The 14404-nt window shown below is 37.5% G+C and overlaps 1 protein-coding gene and 1 non-coding gene across 2 annotated transcripts; both read left to right on the top strand.

Moving 5' to 3' along the window:
* Positions 1-2067: 2067 nt before the first annotated feature.
* Positions 2068-10106, top strand: LOC113891184 (cytosolic carboxypeptidase 3-like; the record flags this gene model as incomplete). The annotated part of the gene is made up of 2 exons (XM_027538938.1): positions 2068-2348; positions 8707-10106. Coding segments are annotated over 2 exons (693 nt in total), but the record flags the coding sequence as incomplete, so codon positions are not given.
* Positions 10107-11829: 1723 nt separating this feature from the next.
* On the top strand, positions 11830-11936 carry LOC113891976. Its single transcript, XR_003510948.1, has one exon. It is a non-coding gene; the product is annotated as a U6 spliceosomal RNA (small nuclear RNA).
* The last annotated feature ends 2468 nt before the right edge of the window (positions 11937-14404 follow it).

Below are 14404 nucleotides of genomic sequence, written 5' to 3'. Positions count from 1 at the left end.
AAGTAGAATAGAATAATGAACCACTGGTGCCTGTCACCCACCTTTTAATAGTTATCAGCATCCTGCTATTCTTGTTTCATTTATATTCCCACTACTTTTTTTTTGCTGAAGTAATTAAAGCAAAGTCAGCAAATCATATTGTTTTGCCCATAAATAGTTCAGTCTATGTCTCTTAACTAGATAAACCTTTTTTTAATATAAAACATAATGTATTTCTTGCTTTTATTCTAAGTGTATTCTACTTTTTTCTTATGCTGTCAACATATATATCAATTTAGGCATCATAATTATAAGTAATACTGCCACATCCTTTAAAATGTCTACCAATTTTCCTTCAAGTTTTACTTAGGGTTCTTTTTTTCCCCTCTCTCTACCTATATATATTGAATTTAAAAAATTCTGTTAAAATACACATGACATAAAATTTACCATCTTAAGTATTTTTAAGCATAAAGTTCAGCAGTGTTGAATACATTCACATTGTTGTACACAGCCTCCAGAACTGTTTTCATCTTGCAAGACTGAAATGCCATAGCCATTAAATGACAACTTCCCATTCCCCCCTCCTCCTAGCCCCTGGCAACTATCCTACTTTGACTATTCTAGGTATCCAATATACGTGGAATTGAATATTTGGAAAAAAAAAACACATTGTCTTTTAGTGACTGACTAATTTCACTTAGCATAATGTCCTTAAAGTTCATCTGTGTTGTAGCAGGTATCAGAATTTCCTTCCTTTTTAAGGCTCAATAATATCCCATTATATATATACCACATTTTGCTTATCCATTTATCTGTCAACGGGCACTTGAGTTGCTTCCATCTTTTGGCTACTGTGAGTAACACTACTATGAACACTGGTGTACAGATAACTCTCCAAGATGCGATCAATTCTGGGGATATACCCAGAAGTAGAATTGCTGGACCGTCAATTACCCTATGGTAATTCTATTTTCAGTTTTTGAGGAACCGCCATACTGTTCTCCATATCAACTACACCATTTTACATTCCAGCCAGCAATGCACAAGGGTTTTAATCTCTCCACATCCTTGCCTACACTTATCATTTTCTGTTTTTTGACAATAGCCATCCTAATGAGTATGGAGTGGAATAAACAACTTTTCAAATGAACTTTATTTTAACAGTTCTCTACACCTTTTTAATGTTATTATACTCTTACCACAACTAACAAAATAAACAATAATTCCTTCATATCATCTATTAATAAATAATAAAGAAGGAATTTCTAACAGAGTTTTCCCATAGTTTTCTCTCTTGTCCTTCTACTTCCTCAAACAGCAGCTTTGGGGCTACCACTGATTTCTCTCTTCTTTTCTCACCCCACATCTAATTCACTGGAAAATCTCAAAATATACTCAGGATTCTTCCCTCCCCTGCTTGCACCCCTCCCTCTGATGACTGCCACCACCCTGGTCCAAGCTGCCGTGCGCTCTCCTGTTAACAGATTCCTTCAGTAGCCTTCCATGAGATCTCCCTGCCTGTCTACCCCTGCACCTCTTCCGTCTCTTCTCTACTCAGCAACCAGCATGATCCTATTAAAGCAGATCTGAGTGAGATGTGACACTCCTCAAAGCCTGCCAGGGCCTCCCTATTTCACACTCAGTAAAAATCAGAGTCCTTACAATGGCCCGTGAGGCCTTATGTGAACTAAGTCACCTATCTAGCTTATATCTTTCTGCCTATTGATTCTGCTTTAGCCACTTGTCTCATCATGGTGCGCCCTGCACACACGACCATGCTCCTGGCTCAGTGCCTTTGCACTTACTGTTCCCCTTGCTGCGAATGCTCCTCCCTCCGACAGTGGCTTGACTTGCTCCCTAAGTCCTCTGATATGGTAGCATCATAAGGAGGCCTTCTTTGACCACCTTTTTAAAAACAGAAATCAGCCCCTCCCCAAGAATTCTCTATTCCCCTTCCCAGCTTTATTTTCTCCCATAAATTTTATTATCTGACATGTTTTATTTGTTTATTTTCTGCCCCATAAGCTTCAGATGGATAAGAATTCTTAGATAGAATCTTTGGCAGATAATGCTAAGTAACTGCTTAATCAACTCAGTTTATGTATCTATACATATTTTTATGGTTGCTCCCCAGATCTGCATCACAACTTAAAAAGCAATATGAAAGAATGTCCATCTTTCCAAAGCAAGAAGGCTGATATAAACTGGACAGATGATGAGAAAAGAATCTACAGGGATAAAAATATAGCTCAAACTCAAGAAATACTGCAGTATTTGCTCCCCATCATGCGTAGCACTAAAAATGTGCAAACCACTCAGATAAAAGAGGTATTCAACCCAAGAACCAGCTTTCAAATCCAACATCAGTAAGTCAATACAATTTTGTCATTCTTAGCTATTTAATACATGTACTCTTTTATAAAGAAACATGGTTTATTGATTCCACATCCTAAGAAACAAACATAGGCTCTTAATATAGGCAGCTACACCATATTTGACAAAGGCCCAAAGCCATAAGAAAACACTGGATATGTGAAGGAGTAAGGTTATCAGGCCTTATTTGATTATTTACATGAAACCACTCATTAGTTCGGATCTATAAGACCAAAAGGAAACGAATACAAATAAAAGACAATGACAAGCTGAAAGTAAGAAATATAATACTAATATTATCAACAGATTTGATGAAGTACTTTCTTTGTGCTACACAACATTCTTTGTTTACACAAACACATTCTACATTCTACACATAAGGAAACTGAGATGCAAAGTCTGTTTCTCAAATTTGTTCAAGGTCACACAGCCAATAGGTAGCAACTGGACTCAACCCTAACTAGACATTTAGAATGCAGAGTCTTTCATCAGTATGCTTTGACATTTCTCTTCATAATATAAGAAACAGAGGGCCAACATACTTAATATTCAAAGACTGCATACAAATCAATGACAGAACCATGAATATTTTAATAGGAAAATGGGCAAAGGCTATGAGTCAGAAATTCACAAAAGAAAAAAAGGACCAATAATCACTTTAAAATGTTCAGTCTCACTAAAATGCAAGGAATGTAAATTAAAACAATAATGAAATTCTCTCATTTTTGTCTCTCAATGGAAGAATTCACTCACTGACTGTTGGAATAGAAATGGTACAATTTCTGGAAGGCAATCCAATAATATATGAAAATCCGTATTATCTACATTTGTTTTAAGAAATTCCACCTTTAGAAACCAGTCCTAAGGGGAAAAAAGCCTCAGGAAGGGCCAGAAGACTTCTGTAGTTATGTTCATTGCAGTATTGCTTACAGGAGCCAAAGAAAAGAAAATGAATTTGGAACCATAAAGCAAAATCTAACATTCATGTTTTCAGAGTCCCCGGAAGAGAGGAGAAAGCAGCAAGGCTGAGAAGGTACTCAAAAGTACTCAAAAGTTACTCCAAATCTGGCAAGAGACATAACCCTACAGATCAAACAACTGAGCAAACCATTAACAGGATAAACTCAAAGAAATCATGCCAAGATATTCCAAAATTTAACTTCTGAAAACTAAAGAAAATAATTCCTGAAAGCAGCCAGAGAAAAATGACACCTTATTTATAAGGGAAACAAGTTGAAATACAGACAATTTCTCAGCAGAAACTATAGAGGCTAGAAGTGGCACGATGTTTTCAAGTATTGAAAGAAAGGAACTGTCAACCCACAACCTGACACACAGCAAAAATAAAGGAGAGCTCAACAAATGTTAAGATGAAGGAAAACTAAAGAGAATTTTTCACTAGAAGACCTACACTAAAAGAATGACTGAATTTTTTTAAACAGAAAAAATAGAGGAGGAAATCAGGAAATAGATAATGCTGAGCAAATGTGTAGGTAAATATAATAGGGTTTCCTTCTCAAGTTCTCTAAATATGTTGATGGCTGAAGCAAAAGTTATTACACTGATACGGTTCTAAATGTATCTAAAGAAAAATATTTAAGACAATTACAAATATGAGAAGGTAAGGGGGACATAAAGAAAGGTTAGATATCTATATTCCACTCAACCTGGGAAAATTACACCATTAGATGTGATAAGTTATTCGTGGGTAATGTAAAAGATACTTAAAAAGATACACTCAAAAACACTACAGATAAATAAAAATTGAATTTTTATGCAATCTAAAAACTCCATCAAACCACAAAAGGAAAAAGAAAAAGGAACAAAGAAGAAATACAAAATCAACTGGAAAACAAGGTTTAAAATGACAATTCATATCTATCAATAATTACCTTAAGTGTCAATAGACTAAAAGACATAGAGTGGCAGTTGAATAACAAAACATAGCCTAAAATATTCTGCCTGCAGAAATCCTCAGCAAAATATTAGCAAACCAAATCCAACAACATATAAAAAAGATCATACACCACAATCAAGCTGGATTCATCCCAGGGTCAAAAGATGGCTCAACATATGCAAATCAACTAATGTGATACAACTACATCAACAAAAGAAAAGACAAAAAGCACATGATCATCAGGTAGATGATCGATGATCCTCTATCATCAACAGAGGCAAAAAAAAATCATTTGAAAATTTATTCAGGGTAGAAACTCTCACCAAAATGGGTACAAAGGGAACATACCTCAGCACAGCAAAAGCTATGTATGATAAACACACAGCCAACATAATAGTCAATGACGGAAAGCTGAAAGGCTCACTAAAAGCTGAAACACGACAAGCATGCTCACTCTCACCACTTCTGTTCAACACAGCACTGGAATTCCTAGCCACAGTCATCAGAAAAGGAAAAAACAACAAGTATCCAAGTTGGAAAGGAAGAGGTAAAACTGTCATGACGTGCAGATGACATGATTCAATATATATAGAAAATCCTGAAGACTCCACCAAGAACTACTAAAACTGATAAACGAATTCAACAGGGTAGCAGGATAAAAGATTAACATACAGAAATAGGTTGCATTTCTATATACTAATAATGAAGTATCAGAAAAGGAAAGTGAAAAAAAAAATCCTGTTTAGAATCAAATTAAAAAAAAAAAAAGAACAAAGGAGGTGATCAAGGAGGTCAAAGACCCATATGCTGAGAACTATAAAACATAGATAAAGGAAACTGAAGATGATTCAAAGAAATGGAAGGATATTGCATGCTCTTGGATTGGAAGAATTAACACTGTTAAAATGGCCACACTACCCAGAGCAATTTACAGATTTAATGTGACCTCTATCAAATTACCTATGACATTTTAAACAAAACTAGAACAAATAATCCTAAAATTTATATGGAAGCATAAAAAACCCAGAATTGCCAAAGAAATTTGGTGGAAAAAGAACAAAGCTGGAGGCATAACTGTCCCAAACTTCAGAAAATGCCAAAAAGCCACAGTAATCAAAACAGTATGGTACTGGCACAAAAACAGACATATGAATCAGCAGAAAAAATAGAGACCCCAGAAATAAACCTATACACTTAGGATCAGTCTTCAACAAGAGTCAAGAACAATGCAGAACAGTCTCTTTAGCAAGTAGTGTTGGGAAAGCTACAGTCACATGTAAATCAAGTTAGAACACTCCCTCACACCCTACACAAAAATAAACTCTAAATGGCTTAAAGATTTAAATATAAGACATGACACCATTAAACTCCTAGAAGAGAACATGGGCAAAGTATTCTCTGACATAAATGGTAGCAATGTTTCTTAGGTCAGTCTCCCAAGGCAACAGAAATAAAAGCAAAAATAAACAAATGAGACTCAAACTTATAAGCTTTTGTACAGCAAAGGAACCATAAACAAAATGAACAGACAACATACAGACTGGGAAAAACACTTGCAAATGATGCAACCAATAAGGCTTTAATTTTCCAAAATATACAAACATCTTATACAGTTTAATATTAAAAAAGAACCCAACCCTATCAAAAAATGTGCAGAACACCTAAATAGACATTTATCCAAAGAAGACATATAGACGGCCAATAGGCACATGAAAAAATGGTCAACTATGCTAATTATTAGAGGAATGCAAATCAAAAGCACAATGAGGTATTACCTCGCACTGGTCAGAATGGCCATCATTAAAAAGTCTACAAAGAATACAAAAGACATGAACAATAAATAACTGAAATGAAAAATACACTAGAGGAATCAATAGCAGAATAACTGAGGCAGAAGAACAGATAAGTGACTGAGAAGACAGAATGGTAGAAATCTCTGCCATGGAACAGAATAAAGAATGAAATGAGAACAGTCTCAGACACCTCTGGGACAACATTAAATGCACCAATATTCGAATTATAGGGGTCCCAAAGAAAAAGAGAAAGAGCCTGAGAAAACATTGGATGAGATTATAGTCAAAAACTTTCCTAACATAGAAAAAGAAAGAGTCACCCAAGTCCAGAAAGTGCAGGGGGTCCCTTACAGGATAAACCCAAGGAGGAACATGCTGAGATACACGTTAATCAAAAAAGTCTACAAATAATAAATGCTGGAGACGGTGTGGAGAAAAAAGGAACCCTCCTACGTTGTTGGTAGGAATGTAAACTGGGGCAACCACAATTGAAAACAGTATGAAGTTCCATTAAAAAACTAAAAGTAGAGTTGCCATATGATCCAGCAATCCCACTCCTGGGCATATATCCAGAGAAAACTCTAATTCAAAAAGATGGATGCACCTCAATGTTCAGAATAACTCTATTTACAATAGCCAAGACATGGGAGCAACCAAATGTCCATCAATAGATAAATGGATAATAGAGATGTATATATAATGGAATATTACTCAGCCATAAAAATAATGAAATAATTTGCAGCAAGATGGACCAACCTAGAGATTATCATACTAACCGAAAGAAGAGAAAGACAAATGATATGGTATCACTTATATGTGGAATCTAAAATATGATACAAATGAGTTCATTTACAAAACAGAAATAGATTCACAGACACAGAAAACAAACTCATGGTTGCCAAAGGAGGAAAGGAAGGGAAAGAGATAATTTAGGAGTTTGGGATTAGCAGATACAAACTACATATATAAAATAAATAAACAATAAAGTCCTACTGTATAGCCCAGGGAACTATATTCAACATTCTGTAATAAACCATAATGGAAAATAATAGGAAAAAGAATATATATATATATATAATGTATAGTACAACTGAATAACTTTATGTACACTCAAAACTAATGCAACATTGAAAATCAATTCTACTTCAATTTAAAAAATAAAAATAAACCAATAGGAGTAGGAAAAAATCAACAGTAAGAAAACAAATAGATCACTTAGAAAATGAGCAAAAGACATGAACTGTAACTTCACCAAACAATATACAGATGGCACATAAACACATGAAAACATGTTCCACATCGTTAGCCACTAGGGAAATGCAAAATAAAACCACAGTGAGTCATCGTTACATATCTATCAGAATGGCTACAATAAAAAATAATGATAACACCAAGTGTTGATGACGATGCAAAGAAATTGGGTCACTCATATATTGCTGGTAGGAATATATATGTTTTCACTTTGGAAAACAGCTTGGTAGTTTCTTCACAAGCCAAATATAAAACTAACATATGACCCAGCAATTGCTCTCCTGAGCTTTAATCCCAGAGAAAGGAAGACTTACATTCACACAAAAACCTGTTCACAAAGGTTTATAGCAGCTTTATTTCTAATACCTATAAACCGGAAACAACTCACATGTCCTTCAATGGATGAATCATTAAACAAACTGGTACATCCATGCCATGACCTCAGCAATAAACACAGAATGGACTACTGATGCACGAAGCAACCTGGATGAATCTCCAGAGTTTGCTGCGTGAAAAAAAGGTCCATCCCAAAAGGTTCAATATAAGTTCACTTGTACAGCACTCTTGAAATAACAAAATCATGTAATCTGGACAACAAATTGGTTGCCCGGAGTTGAGGAGATGAAGAAGGAGGAAAGTAGGTACGACGGTAAAAGGGAAACGTGAAGGAACTACTCTGTATCTGGACTGTCAATGGCAGTATCCTAACTGTGTTATTGTTTGTAGTTTTTCAAGATATTTAATTTAGGGGAAACTGGATGAAGGGTACATCTCTATATTATTTCTTCCAGCTCTAGGTAGGTCTACAATTATCTCAAAATTAAGAGTTTAATTAAAAACATGGTTGAGATTTTGTGGTTAAAAAATGGAATTCTAAAGAAAAATTGAGGGACTTTAGGTAGTGACAATTAGTAATTTTGAAAACCTCACTCTCTTGAGGAAAACTTCTCTCTCTCGGACTTATATTGATCTCTTTACTGAATATAGGGGGTGAGCGGGGCGGGGGCACAGTGCATATACACTAAATTAATTCTAATAGAATACACAAAGTAGATTTTTAGAGCAAGGTGGAATTTTAGAGAGCACTGACTTCAGCTGAATGCATTAATGTAAGAAAGGGCTGAGGCCCAGAGTGGCAATTATACCAGGAAGCCTGGGGTCAGGACAGGTATCCAAATAAACATATCCTCAGGGCATTTAAAAATACAAGGTTTGAATAGTGCTTTAAAATCATGACCAGAAGTGAAGTTAGATCATTCTCATAGAAATAAAGGTAAGAGTCTTAAAGGAGAATGAACTCAGCAAAGGAGAAAAAAAAAAAAAAAGATTTATACTATGACAGTACCTAAGGACTACAAATACTTAGGGTACATATTGAGCAGAAGCTCACATATTTCATTTCTTTCCTAGACAAAAGCCATCTTCTAACATAAACATAAGGAAATGCAGCACATCTTGGACACCACCCAGAAATCTCCCTTTGATAAGCCAAAGGACTCTTATAGTAAGCACTTCAAAATGGCTCCAGCCTCTGGACTGGAAATCATCTGAAAGTTCGCTGCCTCTTGGAGGGCCCAAGAAGAGGAGAAAATATTCTCGAGTCAAGGCCACAAAGACTAAAGACATGAAAGCTGCCAGCAGCAAATGGGAGATGACTCCCTCAAGTTCTGAGAAGGATGCAGACAAGAGTCTGCAAGCTGAAGGATCCAGCCAGCAAGGCACTATGCAGACAGCCCCCCATCCAACTAAAACTAAGGGAGAGCAGCCCAAAAAGAAGCATGGACAGCCCGCCTTTCACCTGAAGTTGCAGAGGGACACATAATCCAGCTTTATGCTGCTCTGAAAACTGTGGATGAGAGACAACATACGCTAACACAGTAAAAAGAAAAAGAAAAGAAAGCCAAAGGAAAGCCCTCCTGGCCCCTCCATCCCTGCCCCCTCCCGCCTGTCCATGTGCATGTACTAAACTACAAATTTCAGATGGCCTGTCTTCTTCAGAGGGGACATCTTTCAGAGTTAAAAAGAAGTCCAGAAAAATATAGAAAATGAAAACTCACTCAGATATTTAATTTTTGTCAGGATAAAGTCTGAACTTTTGATTTCTTCTGAAATGATTTATTCACACAACACTAAAAGACCAAGACCTCAAGGCAAGGATGACATGTACTGCTCTTAATGTTCCTACTAGGCACTTTAATGAATCAGTCAACAAACATTGTTTCTTTAACTTCTATCTTGCAGTGTGCTAGAAACCATTAGTGACTTACTGCAGAGAAACAGGTATATCGGGCAAATAAAGATGGATGAGATAAGTGAGAAGAGAGTCAATCTGCCTGGAGTTGCAGGTCAACAGTGGTGGCCACTACAGGATAAAGCCACTGAGAATCAGGAGAGCTAGTTACAGGCCACAAGCTTCATTAGGTCCCAGGAGCAAAACGCAACTAGGAAGATCTGAGGTTGGGGAAGGTACTCTTAACAATATTTCCAATGGCCAAAGAGGGTTCAAGGAGAGCTCATTGGGGTATTAAAAGAGTAACTGTTATGTTCTGGTTTTGGTTTTAATAGACTTTATTTTTTAGAGAAGTTTTAGGTTCACAGCAATACTAATCAGAAGGTAGACTTCTATTATCACCATCCCACCAGAATGATTCATTTGTTACAACTGATGAACCTACACTGATACCTCATTATCATCCAAAGTCCATAGTTTAAATCAGGGTTTGCTCTTGGTGTTATACGTTCTATGGGTTTGGACAAATGTATAATGAAATGTATCTACCGTTATAGTATCATACAGACGAGTTTCACTGCCCTAAAAGTTCTCGATGCTCTGCCTATTCATCCCTCTCTCCCACTCAAACCCTGGCAACCACTGATCTTTTTATTGCCTCCCTAGTTTTGCCTTTTCCAGAATATCATATAATTGGAATCATAAAGTATGTAGCCTTTTCAGATTGGCATCTTTCACTTAGTAATATTCATGTAAGTTCTATCATGTCTTTTCATGGCTTGATAACTCATTTCTTTTCAGCACTGAATTCCATTGTCAATAAAATTTACAAACGTCTAGCCATGTTAACTAAGAAAAAAGACACAAGTTACTAACATCAGAAACAAAAGAGGGGCCACTAACATTGATCCCATAGAAATTAAAAAGATAATTAAGGAATATTATGAACAACTCTTGACCCAGAAATGCGATAACCTAGATGGAATAGGCTAATTCCTTGGAAGACACAATTTGTCAAAATTCACACAAAAAGAAATAGACAATTTAAAGAGGCCTATATGAATTAAAGAAATAAAATCAATAAATAATAACCTGCCAAAAGAGAAATCACCAGGCCCAGACAAGTTCACTGATGAATTCTACCAAAAATTTAAGGAAGAAATTATACCAGTTCCCTACAATCTCTTCCAGAAGATAGAAGCAAAAAGACTACTTCATAACATAATCTATGGGACCAGCATTACCCTAATGCTAAAACCAGACAAACATATTACAAGAAAAGAAAATTACAGACCAATATCTTCTGTGAACATAGAAGCAAAAATCCTCAACAAAGCATTAGAAAATAGAAGCCAATGATGTATAAAAGAACTATATACCACAGTCAAGTAGACTTTATAAAATCTAGGTATGCAAGCCTGATTCAGTATTCAGTTATTGATATAATCCCTCACAACAACAGAATAAGGAAGAAAAATTATATAACATCAATATATACAGAAAAAGAACAAAATCCCACACCCATTCATGAATAGAAACACTCAGCAAATTAAGAGTGGAGAGAAATTTACTCAATTTGATTAAAAAATATCTACCAAAAAATCTATAGCTCACATTGTATTTAATGATGAAACTAGATACTTCCCTGTTAAGATAAAAGGCAAAGGTGTCTGCTCTCCCTTTCAACATCATACTGGAAGCACTAGGTAATTCAATAAGATAAGAAAATATAAGGAAGAAATAAAACTGTATTTGTTGATAGAATATATGGTTATCTATGTAGAAAATTCCAAAGAATCAACAAAAAACAACCTGCTGGAAGTAATAAGCAATTATAGCAAGATTACAAGATACAAAGTTAATATACAAAAGTCACCATCTTATACACCAACAATGAATACTAGAGTTTGAAATTAAAAACACAATACCATTTACATCAGCACCAAAAATTCGAATACTTGGGTATAAATCAAAACTGTTCAAGATTTACATAAGGAATACTGCAAAATTCTAATGAAAGAAATCAAAGAGTAAATAAATGGAGAAATATTCCATGTATACATGGATAGGAAGACTCACTACCATTAAAATGTCAGTTCTTTTCAACTTGAACTACAGATTCAACAAAATTCCAATCAAAATTCTCGCAAATTATCAACCAACTTGATTCTACAGTTTATATAGAAAGATTAAAGATTCAGAATGTCCAACACAACATCGAAAGGGCAGAAGAAGTGACAGGACTGATGCTATTTGACTCCAAGACTTATAATCTATAAAAGAGCATTAATCAAGACAGTGTGGTGCTCGCTTTAGCAGCACATATACTAAAACTGGAATGATACAGAGAAGATGAGCGCGGCCCTTGAGCAAGGATGGAGCGCTCCATAAAAAAAGACAAGTGTGGTATTGGCAAACCTGAATTTCCCATGTCCGGCAAAAAAGAAAAAACTTTCAAATGAAGGCCACTGTGATAGGTGGGCTAAGTATGAGCTGTGACCCCATCCTCTCTGCAGACGTGACCCAGATTCTGTACCATCTTTGGTTCCCCACACAAGGCAACAGTGATGCCTGGTAGAGCCTGGGTTTCTGACTTGGCACTGATGCTACTGACCTTGGCAGAAGGGCTTTATAATAGGAAACAAAGATATACACTAACTCTAGGGCTTTCATCCTGATACCATTAAATTGTTCTTTTATAATTAGGCTTTTAAGATAAGAATCATCTGCCCATTATCACCAAAAAAGTTGTATTTTACCTTTATCCCAGAAAGCTGAGCACCCTTTCTGCACATAAAAGGGGTTTTCTTGTCACTGTTTTTTCATAGGAACATCTCCTTCTACACTACCACAGCCGAACTCTCTACTTTCAGAAACAGGGTAGGAACTCCTAGTTGGCAACTTGTCTTTCAAATTAATAAACTATAAACAAAGAAACAACTATCACTTCATCAAGCATTTGGCCATCTTCACCCCTCACCTCCAAGCCTGGTAAGAGCCTCTGTTCTCCACATTCCTAGGTGGACCACTGACCCAAATCCTAGAGGCCCCTCCAGGATTCCCCGAACAGTCTCTGCAGATTGTTCTATCCTTTCTTCTTTGGGAAAAGTCTGTGAGGAGAGAACTGTTCATGGAAGAGTCCTCCGTGATGGACAAGAGAGACTCTGGGTCTGAGTCTGCTAGAGAGATACCAAGAGAGTAAAGTTCTGTTTAAAGAAATAAAAGATGGCACAGTTCACTGATAGAATGACGCACTCCCTCAGCAGCGGTAACAACACTTCTGAAGATGACTCTGTGCCGATGGGCCACCTGAGGGCAGGCACCTGGGGCAGAGTCATCCCATCTGAGAACACCCGGACTGAACTACGACAAGGTCCACTGAAATGACACAAAAGGTGAAGACGTCAACATTTCCTCTTGATTTCTCCCGAGTTCTAACCGAACTCCAGATTAGTGAGGAAACACCCTGGGGGAGGCCCTCATTTCTCTGACCCGGCTCCTCTGCACTGACCAACACAGGCTCAAGAGGGCCTACAGAGAAGAGAGATCCCGGAAGCCTCTGTAGGCAGGATCAGACTTCAAGGCTACAGAAGGGAATTCCAAATCTGGAGAAGAAGCCTCACGTAGGAATGTGGCTCGTGCGTCCTCTACTCCGGCACGTCTCACCACTGTGCCCTGACGTGCCTGTGTTCAGAGAACAGGTTACAGCGCGACACCACTCTGTTCTCTGGTTTTGTGCAACACCAGGTGGGGCCCAGAGTAGCCAGAGCTGTGGGTTCTGACTGCTGTCAGCCTTTTACATTTTCCCTGACCCACAGGACAAATATCACTTTCTATGTGTGCAACAGTGAACAGAACAAAGCGTGTAACGTTTTATTCAACTAGGCCTCCCTTGCCCTGCCTCACCAATGGTCTAGCGTGCATGCCAAGCACTTGTTTGTTTTAGATATACTTACTCCACAGGGGAAGAAGCAGACAGTGTGGTCCATGGCATCCTAACAGCCAGAGGTCTGGCATCTGTGCCTTTGGAGCCACAGAGGGCCTTCAGACGGCCACAGAACTAGCTGTCCAGCTGCTCCTGGAGCAGCACTCTGATGGTGTTCTCTGACTACTTGAAGCAAAGTCCCTTGGGTTTTCCTTCAGTGGGTGCTTCTGTGATATATTTTTTAGTAAGAAGCCAACAGTTATGACCAACCTAGACAGCATATTAAAAAGCAGACGCATTACTTTGCCAACAAAGGTCCGTCTAGTCAAGGCTATGGTTTTTCCAGTGGTCATGTATGGATGTGAGAGGTGGACTATAAAGAAAGCTGAGCACCGAAGAATTGATGCTTTTGAACTGTGGTGTTGGAGAAGACTCTATAAAGAAAGCTGAGCACTGTAGAATTGATGCTTTTGAACTGTGGTGTTGGAGAAGATTCTTGAGAGTCCCTTGGACAGCAAGGAGATCCGACCAGTCCATCCTAAAGGAGATAAGTCCTAGGTGTTCTTTGGAAGGACTGATGTTGAAGCTGAAACTCCAATACTTTGGCCATCTGATGCGAAGAGCTGACTCATTTGAAAAGACCCTGATGCTGGGAAAGATTGAGGGCAGGAGAAGGGGACGACAGAGGATGAGATGGTTGGATGGCATCACCAACTCGATGGACGTGAGTCTGAGTGAACTCCAGGAGCTGGTGATGGACAGGGAGGCCTGGCGTGCTGCGATTCATGGGGTCACAAAGAGTCGGACAGGACTGAGCGACTAAACTGAACTGAACTGAAGCCCCCTAGAATTAGAAGATATAAGTATTGTATTTTTACTCTTAATTAAACCATCATCAATGTTTTACAAAACTAGATGGAGATATTTGAAACAGAGGGGGGACAAAAGACTAT

The sequence above is a fragment of the Bos indicus x Bos taurus genome, chromosome 4 (assembly GCF_003369695.1).
Source record: "Bos indicus x Bos taurus breed Angus x Brahman F1 hybrid chromosome 4, Bos_hybrid_MaternalHap_v2.0, whole genome shotgun sequence".
In the NCBI taxonomy this organism is placed as follows: domain Eukaryota; kingdom Metazoa; phylum Chordata; class Mammalia; order Artiodactyla; family Bovidae; genus Bos; species Bos indicus x Bos taurus.
Note: the sequence above shows the minus strand (reverse complement) of the source record. Positions and strands in the feature narration are given on the sequence as shown.